Consider the following 18,226-nt stretch of genomic DNA (forward strand, 5'->3'; position numbering starts at 1 on the left):
AGGAGTGGTCCAGGGATAAACCCCTGCGGGACACCGTAACGATTTACATGCACAGAATCATCATTGCCAATATTACAAGTGGGACTTGGACCAACTGATGACTTTTTCTGTAAATATGTCTAATTTAACATGTTTCTCCAGGCTTCCACCCATGTTCTAAAAATCTTAATGTATGGTTAATTGAAGCCCAAAATCTGAATGGAAATTACGTGTAGTTTTGTATGTATTCAATCCACATTTATCACGACTGTTTTTGCTTTTAAAATAGTTTTTCTACTCACTTTTTTTGGGGGTGAATTTTCTACCCAATTTAATTCAATCATCCTCCTCATAGAGTCAATCCAAACTATAATTGCAAATGATTATTTCAGGCATTTTTAATTTGATAATGCCGATGATCAGTGAGTAAAGCGCTAATGTATTAATGAGATGAAATTAAACCCTTTAAACGAGACTAGCAAAACAAAGCTAACTACGGTCATCGTCACGTAACGCTCAACTTGCGTCTTTGAACGCCCCTCTCCAGACTTCCCCTCTTTATATAAATCGTTTTAAACACTTAAAAACATAAAGGAGCGATGAGCGCCAAGCCTTTCCTCCACTTTCAACGCTCATCCGGGGAGCACACTGGCACAATAAGATTGCTCTTTCAGCAGCGAGCCGCCGCTACATAGCGACATAATTATACTGATAACATACATACATAAATGCATTCAACCTCTCGCTCGGCACAGTGCACTGACTGATTTCTTAATCTTCTTTCCTCCACCTCCTCGCATGTCCTCCCATTCTTTTTTTGATTCCTCCCCCATCCAGGGCCATTATTTTTCATTTATAAGCAGGGAAAAAAGGTGCGAGTGAAGGAGAAAGGAGGGGAAAAAGAGGAAAAAATGGGATCTTTTGGCACTTAAACTCTTTCACTTAATGGCACTCGGAGGGATTGACGTCGGAAAGGGAGGGACACAAAAGTGCATAAAGAGCGAGATTAAATCATCGGCATCACGTCATCTGCTTAAATGGGTCTGCTGCCTTTTTTTTTTTTTTTCTGTCATCACTGTGTTTTCCCTCCCTTCACTGGATGAATCCGAGTGATCCATCTCAATCCCAGCACTCATTTCTGCCACCTTCCCCGTATATGTCCTCTTCCTCGTCATGATTTGCATCCAGAAACTTTTTCCTTCGTTCTTAACTAAAGGCCTGCCTGAGCATCAGATAAATGGATTTATGAACATTGCTGGATAGCACAAAGCTTCCATTAATGGACTCGCTGAATTAGAAGGACCGGGGAAGGGGAAGAAATAGTGGATGGTTAAAATCAAAGTTTTTTTTAAGACGCGTTTCACCATTCTGGAGCCATCTTGGGTAATCTGCAAGATTAGGTTCACGTCTATACCTCGAAAGAACTTTATCACTCAATCTTGGATTTACTTCATATATATTTTGTTGTAGACCAGAACACCCCTGAAACGATACAATAGGCATCACCTGGCCGTCATGTGATCTAAATGGCGCTTATGCAGAGCTCTTGGAAAGTTGCAGCAACGGAATCACAACAGCGACACGGCGTCCCACATTCGAATAATCTCATCACATTATTTATCCCATAGCGACAATCGCTTTCAACACAACACGGCGAGAAAGCAAATCCTGCCTCGGTTACGGCTCTGATACAAGCTCTAAAGGATGTAAATTTCGTTAGTGCCATTTTTAGAGAACATGTACATGAGCAAAACCACGAATCACATTTAAATTTCCTCATCATGTGTGTGCCATGACATCATACAAAGCAGACGAGGAAAACCCCCCCAAACATTTTTTTTCTGTTTACACGTAAATTCAAATTAGTTGGTTTTAACATTTTGGGGTTTGTATGTGGACAAAATCATTTAGGAATTATACATTTGTGTCCATCCAATTAGTAGTATTAGTGAGTCATTTTGGTTGTTTGAAGTTTAACTATCCCGACAATCGATTACCAAAATGAGGTATTGGTATCGGACTGATATCTAACCCAATTTCCAAGTATCGGTACTCACAATTGCAGCCGATACCAGTATTTATTAGCCGCCATCTTCTAGACATTTTACGGCAGGAACGAAACGCATACGTCTGACTGGTCGCCGTTAAGTCGTGCAGCCACGACTTTTAAATATATATATTTTTTTCCTTTTTCAATACTAGTGATATCTGTATTTGGTATCATTATTGGTGACTACTGGTATCGGTCTAAAGAATGTGCTATCAAGATACAGCCCTAGTTAACTGTAATAATAATAAACACTGTAACCTGTCATGGCTCGTTAATATGCAAGTGCTAGGGATTCTTTATTTTACATTAAATCTTGGTTCTAGGCCTAAATAACCAGTTTTATTCCCTGATTTTGCCCATCTCCCTCTTTGGTTGTCAGTCAGTCTACCTGTTTTCCTCGTCTATATCCATTCCCCGTCCCCAACCCCCACTGGAGCCTTCCTTCTTCCAAGCAGCCCATTCTTCGCCAAGACACCGTCTGTGTTTTATGGGTCCCAGTAGAACGGGGATCTTTTACAGGCCGACTGGACTTTAGAAGCCCCTCGTTTAGCAGCATCCTGCCTTAATTAAAAACCCCTTTTGTGCGTTCTGCCTTTAACAATGACGAGAGAGAGAAGGGGAAGGAGGGTGAGTTTTACTGGCAGAGTGAGAGAAAGAGCGCGGCAATGCAAAGACCAAGAGAAAGAGATAGATGGCAGTGAATAGAAGGTGATAGGGAGACAGGCAGAACGATAGTAAAGTGGACAAAGGATGGGAAGGGGCGATATAGACAGCAAAAAGATAGTTGTTAATTACAATTGGCATTAACAACACTCCCCTTAGGGAGTATGTAAAAGATTTGTACAAGGAACGGGGGAAACAATTTGATCCTGAAAGGAAATGTTATTGTTGTGTTTTCGAGGAGTCTGTACAGCACCTAAATTCTTCAGGCGCCAGTTTGTATTTGTAAGTGTGGGTCAGTGTGTGTGTTTGGCTGTCTTTGTGATGATGGAACGGCAAAGAGGCTGCTTACTGATTACCTTCATGTTGAACAAGCGCCTATTGACTGGCGAGTGACGGATGAGCGACCGGCCCCGAGCATGCTCATGTGCTAGCTGTGTGTGTGGGGGGGTGTGCGTGTGCGTGTGCGTGTGTGTGTGTGTGTGCGGATGTGACCGTGTGTGATGGTGCATGTGCGTCCCTGGTGCTCTGTCCTACACAGGATGCCCCTAGTGGTTCCCTGGTTTCCTTTTTTTATTTATTTATTTTTTTTAATTTAATTTAATTTTTTTTTCTCTTTGTCAAATGAATAGGGGGGGAGGCAAAAAAAGTGAAACGATGGATGGATTTTTAAGAGCTTTGTAGCTTGTGAGGAAGCATACATAAGCAGAGAGACACGACCTGGAATCAATTAATTAATCAATTATGGGATTGGTTTTAGGCCCCTTTGAATGTTAATTCTTCATCCAAGACATTTTCGACAAGTCTATCCTTCTTCTAAGTTGGTGAGAACAATTTGGAGAAGGATTTTTCTATTACACAAAAAATGAAGTTATGCTTTGTTCTTACTTACGTGCCCAATGTCTGTATTCAAAAGTTCTTCTTTTGGATATTTTGGTCAGAACAAAATAAGACAAGCTGTGGTTTATCTCAAAAATGTTATTTCACTCAAAAACCTGATCTCAAAACTACCGGAGTACCAGGTAAATTCAAGGGTTTGCGAATTGGAACACCACCATTCGCAACTTGATCTGCGTTTGAAGTTTGTCAGTTCCAATCCAAAACTCAAACTACAACTTTTCTACTTCAATATGGTCCGGACATTCAACCAGAAAGGGACGAGAGTTGACCAGGACAACTCATCGCTGCTTCACCATGACAGCACGCCTGCTCGAGCATCTGACAGTTCCTGCCCGAGAGGGACATAGCTTTGCTATAGCAACCTCCCTACTCAGCCAACCTGGCTTTGTGTGAGGAGGCGTGTCGAATGGTGTGGCAGAGAAGGCTGGGAAAGTGCGTTAGCCTCAAGGGTGTCGGTTGCTTTGAAGGGGGGAATTTTTAGTTTGAATTTGAAATATATCTTTTGTGACACATGTTGCTGAACTTTTCTGACACACTTTGTTGGTGGATTGATCATAATTTCACCCCTCTTTCTTTTCTGCCTCCCTTCCTCAGGCTTCTCTGCAGAATGTCCAGTAAGGAGCGCCACCTAGAGTCAAACTGTCCGTCCTCGTATATAAAGACTGAGCCATCTAGCCCCGCCTCCCTGACCGACAGTCTAAACCACCACTCCCCCGGCGGCTCCAGTGACGCTTCAGGCTCCTATTCGTCCACCATGAACGGCCACCCCAACGGTTTAGACTCCCCGAGTCTCTATGGCTCTGGCGCGGGACCCTTGGGTCCCGCCGGAGGCCCTGGATCAAAGCGCTACGAGGACTGTTCGTCAACAATCGGCGAAGATTCGCAGATAAAGTGCGAGTACATGTTGAATTCCATGCCCAAGAGGTTGTGTCTGGTGTGCGGGGACATTGCTTCTGGCTACCACTATGGTGTGGCATCATGTGAGGCCTGCAAGGCCTTCTTCAAACGCACCATTCAAGGTTGGTTTGCACTTTTGCTATTTATCTACGATTAATTATCTCTTGTCTACATGGATTTCTGCCATTTAGCTCAAATACACTTAATATGCAAGGAGATTTTGGACATTCAGCACCCTGCTCATCAGCAGTGCTTACCTTGCACTGACGTCCCTCAAGATACCTGTCCCAGTCCCCTATTTTTCTATAAAAATTTATTTGGAAATGTTGAGTAACAATACTATTGTTCCCAAGCGTCTTTTAAGAAACATTAAAACTTTCATGCAAGTGTAAAAATAAGTTAATCACAAATAGTAAAACTTAAATGTTGATTTAGTAATATGTAAATAAGCAAAAAAAGCCAAAGAAGTGGACCACAAAACCACCATAACCTTGAATTGAAGTTGTGTGTAAAATGCTGACAAACTTTGTGATATCATGCATGAAAGTCATTAGAAACTCAATGAAAGACAATTTAGTTGCGTTCCAAAGTGACCGCTCTGACAATTCAAATGGAGTTTACCAAAGATACAGAATTGCTTAAAATTTCAAACCTTCAAATTAAATTAGAATTACATTTGCTTGAACACACACTTAAGATGCTATACCGTTTTTTGCCAACATACGCTGCCATTTTTGTGACATACAATTATGTAATCGGATATACTCTTCATCCACCAACAATTGATTCAATTCTGTCATTTTGTACATCGTCTAGTCTCGAGTTTATGTTTCTCTCTTTGCTATTATTTATCTTTCCGAGGCACATGCATCGACACACACACTAACACAAGTATCAATCCAGTTTCAAACATGGAGACAGGTGCCACCCCCCTCCCCAACACCAGGTGACCCCTCAACCTTGACCTGTGGTTTTAAGAGCAAAAAGCAATTTCCAAGTCCTATTTGCATTGCCAGATCTCACCTCTAATGCTCGACAGCAACAGTGTTGGCAGTAAGCCTGTTGTCTAGGTGATCATATAGAGTCACACCATGGTCACAGGTCATGTCTCGGGGTGAGGAGTTCAGGTTAGGAGGAGAGGAGAGAGGGGATTGAGCAGTAATCCATATGATGAGCGGAGTAGCGGGAATTAGGTTTGCTAATCCTTTGTGCCACTCTTGTTATATCTTCAAGTGGGTTTGCAGGTATTCGGACCATGCTATTGTCTGGTCAGTTACACTCAACTCAGAGCATTGAAACAGAACTAGAGATAAATAACAATACGCATCAGTTTATTTTTATAAATCCCTGAGGGTGTTTTACATTTTCAACTGTGCACTTCTGCAAAGTATGACGTTCCTAGGAAATCATAATGTTCTATCACTTGTGAGATATTTTTAAAACAGGCTGTGACTTCATATGCAGTGGACCTCCTCTATTCCAGGGTGATAGAGATTGGACTGGCCCTGGAATTGTGAAAATCTGCATGAAATCGACGGCCATTGAAACGCATTGTGGATTATTATTATTTTTTTTGGCTTGAAAAATTCTTTAAAAAAATACAATTAAAAAGCACCATTTGAAAGCCAATATGTCCCCCCCCCCCCTGAAAATTGAACCGCGAGTATGTGAGGGTCCACTGTGAACTAAAAAAGTTCGGTTTAAAGTTTTTTTGTTTTTTTTTTGCAAGAATTTTTTTTCCAGTCAAGAAACCAAAAAAAAAATGTTTGACAAAACAGTCATAAAAAAAAAAAAAACATTTTAACATATGTCTACTACTCTTAAAAATACGCACCACACTAAATCTGGACAAGGTCAAAGTAAAACTGCTACCGATGTTTTGTTCACAAAAAATACAGATTTCAATGTACTTCTCAGTTTTCCCTTTGGATGCAAATCACAACATCTTTGACAGTGTCAATTAAAAAAAAAAAAGTTTATCTTAGTGAAGTCCACATTCATTCATTAAATCTTATGCGGTCGGCGGTGAAAGTCTTATTATTACAGATTAGTTCAAGTTAGTGACGACTAATCGGCCCGTCAGTCAGGTCAGCACGCTTGTCAGTCATCTTGCTACAGGAAAAGTCTGTTTCCGAGCAGTCAGCGGTCATGCCATCATTGATCTATTGAGTCAGTCAGTCAGTCATATCAGACAGGATTCATCTATCTGCCCTTCCATCCATCCACCTACCCGTCGCTGCTTTCTTTTGCTTCTGATAAGCAGCTTTCCCAGTAAAACCCAAGAGAGAGTCCCCAAAAGAGGGAGAAGGGGGGGCAAGACGCAGGGGGATGAAGGTTTTATATCCACTAGCTGCTCACTACCCGCAGATGACCTGTATGTGTTTATTATGGGATGAGATCAGGCCACGGTCCATGCCCGACAAAGAGATTGGACCCCACACATGTCGAGATAAACGCACAAACTCTCACTTAAATAGACTCAGTCGCACGCACCTCCCACGCACACACGTACACATGACCTTGTAATCACACCGGGTGCTGCTTTGACCCCTAATTCATCCGCTATTGCTGCCCTGTCTAAACTGTCCACGTGGCCCATTTCATTTGGAGAGCTTGTTAAAAGTTCAATAGGTGAGGGCTCGCTTACAGATTAAACACAAGCGCACCGCCACTGTCTAGATATGATGCCCAGCTTATTTGGCAGTGTGACCTTGTGTGTCCGCCTCGCTCTTGTTCCATCATTTTCACTCCACTTGTAATCCCCCGGCCTTTCTTTGCTCTAGATATATGTTGCAGGTCAGGCTCGAGGTCACAATGCATGAGTAGCATTGGGCCGCTGTCACGAAAGGTACGGGATTTAAATCAATTCTAAAGAAAGGTAGTGCGATACAGAAAGGATTTTCTAATGTTTTGGATACAATGGTACCTTGACTTTGCTAGTTTTTTAAGTTTTCCACCGTACTACAATAAAGTGTAATTGAACATCCACTCCACTAGTTGGCAGTGGCGCTCTCCTTGCCTATTGTGCGCAGCGAATATTAACTCGAAAGTGGAGGTTTGTTTTGCAACGAAAATGCTATTATTTATAGTTGCGATGGAGAGTGGGTGGCGGTGGGGGGAGCGCAAATTGTTTTTGTTGGGGGGGGTGGGCGGAACAGAAAATCATTGAGAAGAAATGGCCTACGTCAAGTAGGCAAAACAAAATTTGAATTTCCAGCCAGATTCATATTTGTCGCCGCTTTTTGAACTGATAAAAAAAAAAGTCACCAATTGACCTTCATCCATTTACTGAACTCAATTCAACACATCAGCACTTTGACAAAATGAAAACACTGACAATGAGCATGGAGAAAGCGCTCAGCTCGAACCAACTCTGTCGTAAATGAAAAAAAACGGCAGAAAAATGTAACATCCTGTTTTTTTATTTTTTTTAATATTATATTTTGCTTCATGGTGTTTCTATTCATATCCATCCATCCATTATCTGTACTGCTTCTCCTCACGAGGGTCGCAGGGGTGTGCTGGAACCTATCCCAGCTGCCACCTTTCAGTAGGCGGAGTACACTCTGAACTGGTTGCCAGCCAATCGCAGGGCACACAAAGACAAACAACCATCCGCGCTCACACTCATACCTAGAGGCAATTTCGAGTGTCCAATCAACCTGCCATGCATATTTTTGGAATGTGGGAGGAAACCGGAGTACCCGGAGAAAACCCATGTAGGCACAGAGAGAACAAGCAAACGCCACACAGGAAGGAAGGAGCAGGAATCAAACCCACGACCTCTGCACTGTGAGGCCATCGTGCTAACCAGTCGTCCACCGTGCCACCTCAATTCATATCAATGTGGAATATTATTTCGATAATAGGCCAACCAATTATTTTTTTTTCCCCAACCGAGATTTAGCTATCATTACAGTTCATATGTTTGGCCCGCATGCTGTTTTCGACCGACTGGAGCAAATGGGTCATGACATTATCCTTGGCCACCATGCAAGCCAAACTCTTCCGCACAGTTTCCGTGCACATGTCAGGAAATACGAGTGTGCGCACGTGCCTGTGTTTATGCGCGGGTTGTGTGTGTGTCAAAGTTGTGCGCCTTGGCTGGAAGCGGGGCCAGGCTCAGATGGGCAGTGGCAGCCATATTGGTATGTTTCAAGCCATTAGCCAATAAAACCGCAGGTAATCACCAAAAAAACACCTCCAGCTGGACAGGGAGGAGAGTGTGGAGTGGAAAAAAAGCCGAAGGGAGGAGAAGGAAGAGGAGGAGAGCAAGCTGTTGAATGAACAATACTTTGAGAGGAGCGATGTTGGAATGGAAATGATGGAGTATGGTGTCGATGTCGTTTGTGTGCGTTTTTGTGCGCATCACAGCATGGAGGAAGTGGCTGTGGCAGCTGCTGTTTCTGTGGCGTCAGTCCAGCAACACCTGACAACGTGCATCTATCACCCCCTTATTGAGAGAGGGGGATGCATAAAGGCGAGGGTGGGGGTGGAATGACGGGATGGGATGGGATGAGATGAGAGCCACAGATTGAAAGGTGGAAAACAAAAGATGGCTTTCGGACAGAAACAAAAAACTGAATTTTATTGTCAATGCATATCAAATCCTCACTGTTCGACAAAGTTGCTCGCAACGCAGTTCAAAATTCCAAACTTTTAAATGTACATGTGTAACGACTAGTTAATGCCAACAGATTGAAATCAGACTTGTTCAAAAAGATAAAAGTGACTAATTCTGATTTAGCCACTATTTGACGAAATGCAAAAAACATCTGCACACTTAAAAAAAAAAAAAAAACACAGCTTATATTTTCAGGGGCTAAAACAGTCGTCTTTAAAATATAAATTTGTAACATTTTTGTCAGCAATTTTAATTAGCACAACTCAAGCATGTTGTTTGCTCCAAAACAATTTGCTGAGTTGTTTTTACTTATGTGGGGACAATACAAGGGACAATTAGCTTTGCAAACTCGTATTTCCTTGGTTGAAAATGCAGGAAAGTCAATTTTAACATTAGCAAAACTTAACTCATTAACTTCCAGCCGAGTAAAAAAAAAAAAAGAAAAAATGGATCTTTGACGTCTTTAGCCGTCAATGGCAGTCAATGAGTTAAAATACTTTGTTAAAGTGCACAATTTGAAAATGTAAAGAAGTTTGTTGCCTTGAAATTTTGACTTCACTCCCTTTTTTTTCTCACTGCATCTTCATAGTTGGAAATGAAGTAAATATTTAAAAAAAAAATCCCCAAGTTCTCATCTTAATCAACTTGACATTTATTACTCAGCAATAAGCACTTAAAGTTACGCATGGGCATTTAATGCTTGGTGTGGGAAATTGATTCCCGGAAATGAGTGACATGGGTGGATAAGTTTGATCCAGACCATTTTTAAAACACATTTCTGAAAACATCTCAGCAACATTTTCATTTGGTTTGGACATTCAGTTTCATTCTACTAGCAATGCCCGACACCATGTAAACCATCACTGATATGAATATTCCGTATGAGCGCAACCTCAGACGGTTTCAATTGGTCCACTGTGACATGTCGGCAAATTCATTAGTCAGATGTTACAAGACTATCGGTAAATGTAATGGTGGCATGGAGGCCGTTAATAGAATTTTATAAATTAACCGTGTCATATTTTAACGCCGCGTGGTTTAAAGCGAGTCCATAATATACGATAAGTATTTTTTGACAATCTTTTTTTATTTATTTATTTTTTATTCCTGCTGACAACCCCCCCAAAAACACAAAGCTCTTCTGTATCGATCATTAAAAATCAACAAAAAAATCTTGAAAAGCCAATACAGATATCCATCAAATTTATTATTAAAGGGTTGAGCACGTGCATGACTACAAATTGAAAGCGCAATGCGTTAATGTTACAAAGACTCCACAATGGCGGTCAATTGTCATGCAGCATGTGGACATACACACACACACTCACACACACACCCCCACACACACACCTCAAAGGAGATTGCAGGGGATTTGAGGCCCTCATATATCCCCCCCTCACGGACACGGTCAGTCTGCATGTTACACAAAGAAGCCTCCTGGAAGAATCATTGGGTTCTATAAGCCCAGCTTCAGTGTCCAAGAAAAGGCGTGTAGGCAGAACTAAAGATGCACGCGCTCCCGTGGAGCTATTACATCCTGCTGTTCTTGTTTGTGCATTTTAACCTCACCCCAAGAAGGATGCCGTAGCATACAAAGAGCATCCGGCCCGCTCGCGACTCACATTTCATCGTCCTTCTACTAATTCGGGCCAATATAACATGTTTACTGTCCAGCATCCGTCATGCAAACCCGTTTTGAGTCAAGGTGCTGCAAATCACCCGCCGTAAGTGTCTCTTTAGCGCGCTTATTCGTTTAGCTAGTCCGTGCGCACTAACGAGGTCCATTACGTGCTAAGGTTTGGTGTCATTAGCACATCTAGCCTTAGAGCTAAGTAATTGCTGAATTAATGTGCTCCACCAGTATCTTCCGCAGTGCGAGCTAACATTTCCCATTAGCGGCGTCTATTAGGTTTCCCCGGCGTTTAGCATGTTTAGCCAGTTACTTTCGCTAACATGGCCAATTAACAAGGGTCTTGTTAGCCATTAAGACCAGTTTGTGCATTTAGCCTTTTCCCAAGCTAACTAGCCCCCTTAATCAGCGCAGTAATGAGAAAACATCCTCCCCACAGCAGCAGTCAATAGTAATCACTGTTTATTCTCTTTCACTGGGAGACACTTGAGCTTACTCAGCTACTGGGGCAATGTACTTAACTTCTGGAAGAAAAAGAATATTTTTTTGTTTTTTAATTCGTTAATCCCTCTACAAGGCAATTTTGTAACTTGTCTTTGAAATAGATAAAGGTCTAAAGGAAAATGAAAATGGGTGCAAAATGTTTGAGTGGGGAGCTGAAAATGACAATTATAAAGTGACAAAAAAAAGGATGCAAATGAATTAAGTGATTTATAAAGAAGAGTATTTGACAGGGGAACAAAACTAGGGAACTACAAATGTTTGTGAGTATGTGGTGTGACAACTCCATATAATGATTTCCCCGGACGAAGGAGACTAATAAGCCGCACCTGCATATAAACCGCAAAAATAAATAAAATAAAATAAAATAAAAAAAACACTACTAATAAAAAAATAATAATTAATAAATAACTAAATGATATACAAGCCGCAATTTTCTAAGTTGAAAAAATGTTGTTGTTTACTGCATTTCCAGGACCATTTTGTACTGTGAATGCACATAAAGTTACATAAACAGATTGTTAAAACAGTGCCTTTTAACACAACAACAACTTTGCTAATTAAAACAGAACAGACCCAAGAGAAAAAAAAAAGAGATTTATTTAGCGTATTCTCTGAACTATAGAGCGCCCCTACTGGCGAAATCCACAGAAAAGCCGCACCGTTGTATTAGCCGCATGGTTCAAAATCTAGGAAAAATGTAACAGCTTATTGTCTGGAAAATACGGTACTTTACTTAATAGCAATGTGGCACACCATTTTTTTGTAAAAATGTTTAGCGACCATTCTCTGTGAAACATGGCATCAAAAAATGTGTCACCTGTCAAACAGAAATACACTATCACTTAAAAAAAAAAAGTACGAACAGGTAAAAGTCGTACGGTATTATTAGCCGCTTAGGTCTCTCAGATGTTTTTTCTCGCCACTAGGAATCCAAGGTTTGCCACTTAACAGACTTAGATCAGCTAATATTCTTATCCTCAGCTCTGAGCCACTGTTTGTGAGTGGTCTGCAGCCGGTCATGCATTCTCGCTTTGGCACTTGCACCTACACGGGTGGGAGGTGTACAGTGAACACTCACTTCAGCATAATAGACTTCATTTCATGTCCAATTATTGAACACAAAATATCAACCCTGCAAAAAAGCAGTGATCAGTACTGGCTATTAACACAGCGCTGTTTGAATCAAATAGTTGCTCAATCTAGTCCAAACAAACGATGTTCCTTGAATTTTTCTCTTTCTGATCGTCCTGACAAGCAACTGCATTTCCAGAATTTAACCTTCTCCTTTGTGCCCCCCCCCCACAGGCAACATCGAATATAGCTGTCCAGCCACCAATGAGTGTGAAATCACCAAGAGGAGACGCAAGTCGTGCCAGGCCTGCCGCTTCATGAAGTGTCTGACTGTTGGCATGCTGAGGGAGGGTAAGGGAAAAGGTCTCTTCCTAATCTTTCTCCGTTAGCTATGAGCGAACGCATCATTTCCTGCTGCGGTATTGACGAGTGACATTCAAATACGGAACAAGCCCAACCAAGAATTTAGGTTGAAATCCTATAAAAAAAAAATTATTTTTTTTTTATTTTGCTTTTTTTTTAATGTTCTTTGACCTTTATTTTGTTCATTGACATTTGAATGTGAATAGAATTAATTCTGCGTCCTCATTGAGGGTGAAAATACGGTATAGTTGAAGTTTGAAGAATCATTTTAGCATAGTGAATTGTAAATTCATAAAAAATTTAATAAAAAAAAAAAGAAAGCATATATAGAACACTTTCCGAGAATTTACTTTTTATGAAGAATACTATACGTCGCACAATACATTAATTTCCTCTTTCCTTGCTTTCTTTCACCCGTTACTCAGACTTCATCGTCTGCCTTCATGCAGCACACTTACTTTCTACACACACAAACAAACATGCACACGACACATACGTTACGTCTAAATGAGGCAACATTAGTTGCTCCAACAGTGCTGAAAAAGAACAACTGATATGACTGGCCTCGCACCACTTTGATTAAATACACTCATTTCTCTTTTTCACACTCCCCTGGTACCTCTACCTCTTTCTCTGCCTTTGGTCTTCCCACCTCTGACCTTTCCACTCCCACCTCACTTTCTGCCGCGCAAGGAGGAAGAGGACGGCCGATAGAGAAAGTCTACGAAACGGGAATAACGGCCAGGGAGAGGAGGGGAGGGAGGACTAGAGGAGGCTTGGGAGAAGAGATTGATTTATAGGCGCTGAGGAGAGGGGCCGGGGGAGGATGAGAAGCAAGGTGGGGGGGCAGGGTGGCCGAATGAAGTAGAAAGTGTGTGTGAGAGAAAGCAGAGGGAGAAGGAGGGTCAAGGTTGTAATTGATGGGAGACCTGGACGACGCCCCCCGCCCTCCCTTTTCCCGGCCGTGGTCAGGGAACGAGGCTTGGGCCGACGCACGGCAGTCTCCTCGCCATCCATTCTTGTCTTCTTGCCGCCCTCCTCTTCTCCCACTCATGCTTGTGTAACCACTTCATCCATCCACTCACTTCTACATTTGCGCTCCCCTCCATCCCGGCGGGGTGACGTACACTCAGCGGACACTTCATTAGGTACAGTATCCCTTCACTATATAGCGACATGTGATATAAGTGCTTTGGAGTTGGAAAGGATTCGTGAGGATAGTTGTAAGTCGCTTTGAAGCAGACGTGGGCAAACTATGGCCCGGGGGCCACATGCGGCCCGTTAAACGTTTTAATCCGGCCCGCCGAAATTTGGAAAAAAATAAAATAAAAAATAAATCTTGTTCATGTTTTATTTTCTAAAACCTGTGGTGTGTCAAAGACATATATATTGTTGTAATGCTTTTGTCCATTGTCATTAAAAATTAAATGTTTTTTTTTTTTTTTTCTCTGATGATGTGAGGTGACCAAAACACCCCAACCATCTGCTCCTGGTCCGGCCCCTCTGTCAAATTTTTGAACCCATTGTGGCCCACCAATCAAAAAGTTTGCCCACCCCTGCTTTGAAGGGTTCACGTTAATTAAAGGGAATGAATTTAAGTGATGGTTCAGGGTTAGTTGGAGATTGTAAATGTAGTCCACTCACCTGATATTCATTTCTATTCACATAGAAGAAAACTTACATTTTAAATAGTAGTTTTTATAGAGTTGTTATGTCTAAATTTTGGAGTAAATAATTTTCTTGGACTTTATTATTTATTAACCTCTTAACTCATTTACTACCATTGACGGCTAAAGATGTCAAAGATCCATTTTTTTTTTTTTTTTACTTGGCTGGTTGTGAATGACTTAATTGTGCCGTAAATAAAAACTATTAGTTGTTACTTGGAACCAGAAATGGACCAAAAAACAAAACAAAACAAAAACATTTATTTTTCAATTCACATTGTCATTTGAAGTCTTCGTGTATTCAATTATTGTGCTGGTAGTTTGTCATAAGATCCGTTACATTATGCTAAAAGCTACTCTTTCTAATACTTTGACCACTTTATTTAGCAAAGTAAGTCAAGCAAACATTAAAAACACCATTCTTAAGCAGCGCAATGCAAACCACAACCGCAAAAATAAATATGAGTACCTCTGTGACAATTTTCCGCTTCCATGAATAAGTACTAAACCTCATCAAACAGCTTGTAGATGGTCTTGTAAATATTTTTTTTCCCCAAGAGTGCAACAAACCTTTCCCTCCACTATAAATGCCAACTCATCTCTTCTTTAGTTCTCCAACACTTTTACCCCCCCCCCCCACCCCCCCAACAAGCTGCTGCCGTAGCATTTGTTCTCCCCGTCAATCTGGCAATGGCAGAAGCCATGTTTCATCTCCCGTTGTGTACCCCAAGTCTGCTTACATCCACGTGCATGGGACACATGCAACATGCCGTCTTCCTCTCCGTAAGCGTTCACCCGGGCCTACGAATATTATTTGTCTGTGGAAATGTGACAAATTTACAATTCATTATTAAATGCTTTCATCGTAAAGTGTTTGTATGCGTTCGAAAAGAGGAAAACAAATAGCAGCCTTTTGTGGCTGCACATATATCATTCACCAACACACACACACACACACACACACACACACACACACGTTAGGCCTACATATATACAATATATATACATCAACCTGACAGACCACAGCCATCCCATTTGTATTGGTTGGTCAGAATTTAATACACAGCGGCCCGCTCTACATAACAACCTGGTTCAATAAAGTTTTTATATTTTCCATCCTAAAACAGAATGGGAGGAGATGAATATTACTTTCAAAGAAAGTAGTAGTCCTTAATCTTTGCTTTATTCGATCAGAGATGTTCAGTAATCCCTTGTCACTTTGCGGTTCGAATTTTGCGGCCTCAATTTTCATTTAGAATTCATCATAAATTAAAAATGAAAAAATAAATGCAGCCATATTACGCAAAGAAAAAACAATTCTAAACAAAATATAATTGCTTGTTTGGCTGATTTCATTAAATAAATTCCAATTAAATTTCTGCGCTGCCTTTGCATCCTTCAAAACTGTATTTCTGTATGTGGTCCTCAAATGAAAAAAAAAAAAAAAAAAAAAATGGAGACCAATGCGTTATTGTCTGGGCTGGTCGCCTGCATGGAAGTCAGGCGATTGACCCACTACACCATCAGTGACCTTAGTGTTTATGCGCTTAAATGGCTGTGTCATTCAAATTATAAACACTTTCAGTCCTTTGACGAGTGCCGGAGGAAGAGGAGTAAACAAGCAGAGGAAGGCAGCGAGCGAAGGAACATGGGGACGCCCACCCACCAATATGTAGCAGCTAATTTCTGGAGCGAGGCAATTAAAAAGCCTGACTTGATTATGAGAACTTCCCCTCTGGCAATGGCTGTCTGTCCATTTTTAATGAGGTCATAATGATGCGTCAGCTGAAGCCCGAAAGGTCGCAAGGGCGGGGTTTCGAGAGGAGCGTTTGTGTGTTGCAGGATTGCGGGGCTTGATTGCAGGTAAAAAGATTGGCAGGAAATAATGAAGCAGACGAGGGCTAAACGATCACCTGGGGAGTCTGTGTTCGCAATTTCATTTGCTCCCTTTTAAACACACTTTATGCACATTTGAACCCCTCTCCCTCAAAAAAAAAAAAAAAAAAAAACGATCTGGCATCAAACATGAGAAATTATCGTGATGTGAATACAAAACGCACATCAGACAATTGAACATGAAAGATTTTGGCAGGAGCGCTGGGTGCATGTGTAGCGTGCATATGCTGCTATTGACAACAGTGCGGCTTTGATGACGGCACGTCACACGCGTCCTGCTTTAAAGAGACGCAACATGTCTGGGCCGGGACCAAAGCTTCCATCTCTATCAAGTCGTAAACGGCCAGCTGGATTCAGATGGTCCACGAGCAGGGACACAAGACCACGCGCCGCTCATATAAACCCTGGCATGTGGCCTGGCGTACGCATACACACACACACACACACCCCCACACGCCCACGCACACACACACACACACTGCAGCTCATGCCAACTTTGGCCGTGCTCCCCAAGACCTAATGAGGGAGATTGGTTGGAATGCCACAGTCTGTGTATGACACTTTCTTTCGCGTGTGTGTGTGGGGGGTGGGGGGGGTGTTTGTGTGTGAGGTGTCCGTACGCAGCTGCTGGTGTGTCTCATAACTCTCCAAATTGTTCCTGACTTCTCTCCAGTTACAAAGGTGAACAATTTTTTTTAACCTTTTAAGACGGAAGAAACCGTCTTTGGTAACGTAAGGTTCAAAATGAAGCCAAATTTATGAATTGTATTTTTTTCGAGATATTATTACCTCACGACTGCATTAGCACCATTTATTGATGTTCATGTTCTAACTTACAAATTTTGGTCAGAAGAACAAAACGCCATCATAAACCGAGGAGCTGCTGTACTCACGAAGGAAAGTGATTTTATTGAGAAAATTAGAAGAACGCAAAAATGAAAGGAAAAGGAGAGCAGGGTGACGCTGAGAGAGACACGAGAAGATGAGAAAATTAAGGAGGAGGAAAGCGCCAGACAACCCGTGGCGTCTGGCTCTTCCTCATGGGAAGCATGCAGCTAAATCTGGCCTGTAGTGTCTATCCTCACTAAGTGTGTGTGCATGCGAATGCGTGTGTGTGTGTGTGTGTCTGCGGCATCTGGTTGCAGCCCATCCAGAAAGGAGTGATGACACCGTGACGAGAGCTCAGACTAAGTGGTCCACTCTTTACCGCATATACTTGTTTTTATTTTGGAGGGAGCTTGCAGGGTGATACCACAAGCTGACATTTCACTGTGTGGAAGGGAGAGGAAAGTAAAATTTTCGGTCCCTTGGCATGTTTTTCATTCGTATCTCAAAAATTATTGGATTGTCAGTGGTAGGAAAAGGATATTTCAAAAGATGAAACTAAATTACTGTATTTTACGGACTGTAAGCCGCTACTTTTTTCCTAGATTTTGAACCATGCGGCTAATACAACGGTGCGGCTTTTCTGTGGATTTTTCTTTCACCAGTAGGGGGCGTTCTATTGTTCCGAAAATTCGCTAAATCTCGATTTTTTTTTTTTTTACTCTAATTTATTTAATTTTATTTCATTTTGTTTTTTTTATATTTATTATATTTATTTATTTGAGGCTTATATGCAAAATAAAGAATAAATAAACAATAAATATTTTTTCTCTTTTGGGTCTGTTCCGTTTTAATTAGCAAAGTTGTTGTAAAAGGCACTGTTTTAAGAATCTGTGAATGTACTGTTCTGTGCATACAGTAAACTACAAATTTTTTTCAACATAGAAAACTGCGGCTTATAGCCCGGTGTGCCTTATAATCTGGAAAATACGGTAATTTAAGTCAAAAGGTAGAAAGAAATATTTTTATGTCAATGTTAGCGGTGGGTAACTTCATTTTAGCATCATGGCTGTGCAGTTTAAAGCTTTTGTAATTCTCCATTATTTCAAAATTGTCGGTCATTCAATTTGTTTTCAAATTTTGAGGTTCCACTATTGATG

The 18,226-nt window shown here is 41.3% G+C and overlaps 1 protein-coding gene across 6 annotated transcripts in view; it reads left to right on the forward strand.

Annotated features, from left to right (window-relative positions):
• The window catches only part of esrrga (estrogen-related receptor gamma a), a 189,808-nt gene that overhangs the window by 130,380 nt on the left and 41,202 nt on the right, over window positions 1–18,226 (forward strand). For 3 of the 6 annotated variants that reach the window (XM_088296136.1, XM_088296135.1, XM_088296138.1), the window contains 2 exons: window positions 4,184–4,608; window positions 12,550–12,666. In XM_088296136.1, coding sequence (XP_088152262.1) covers window positions 4,184–4,608; window positions 12,550–12,666 — 542 coding nt within the window. Of the gene's footprint in view, window positions 1–4,183; window positions 4,609–12,549; window positions 12,679–18,226 lie in introns of all 6 variants that reach the window. The other 3 variants (XM_088296139.1, XM_088296137.1, XM_088296140.1) reach the window with 1 other exon arrangement.

The sequence above is a fragment of the Idiotropiscis lumnitzeri genome, chromosome 5 (assembly GCF_059441095.1).
Source record: "Idiotropiscis lumnitzeri isolate Australia: NSW breed Sydney's pygmy pipehorse chromosome 5, RoL_Ilum_1.0, whole genome shotgun sequence".
Taxonomy (NCBI): domain Eukaryota; kingdom Metazoa; phylum Chordata; class Actinopteri; order Syngnathiformes; family Syngnathidae; genus Idiotropiscis; species Idiotropiscis lumnitzeri.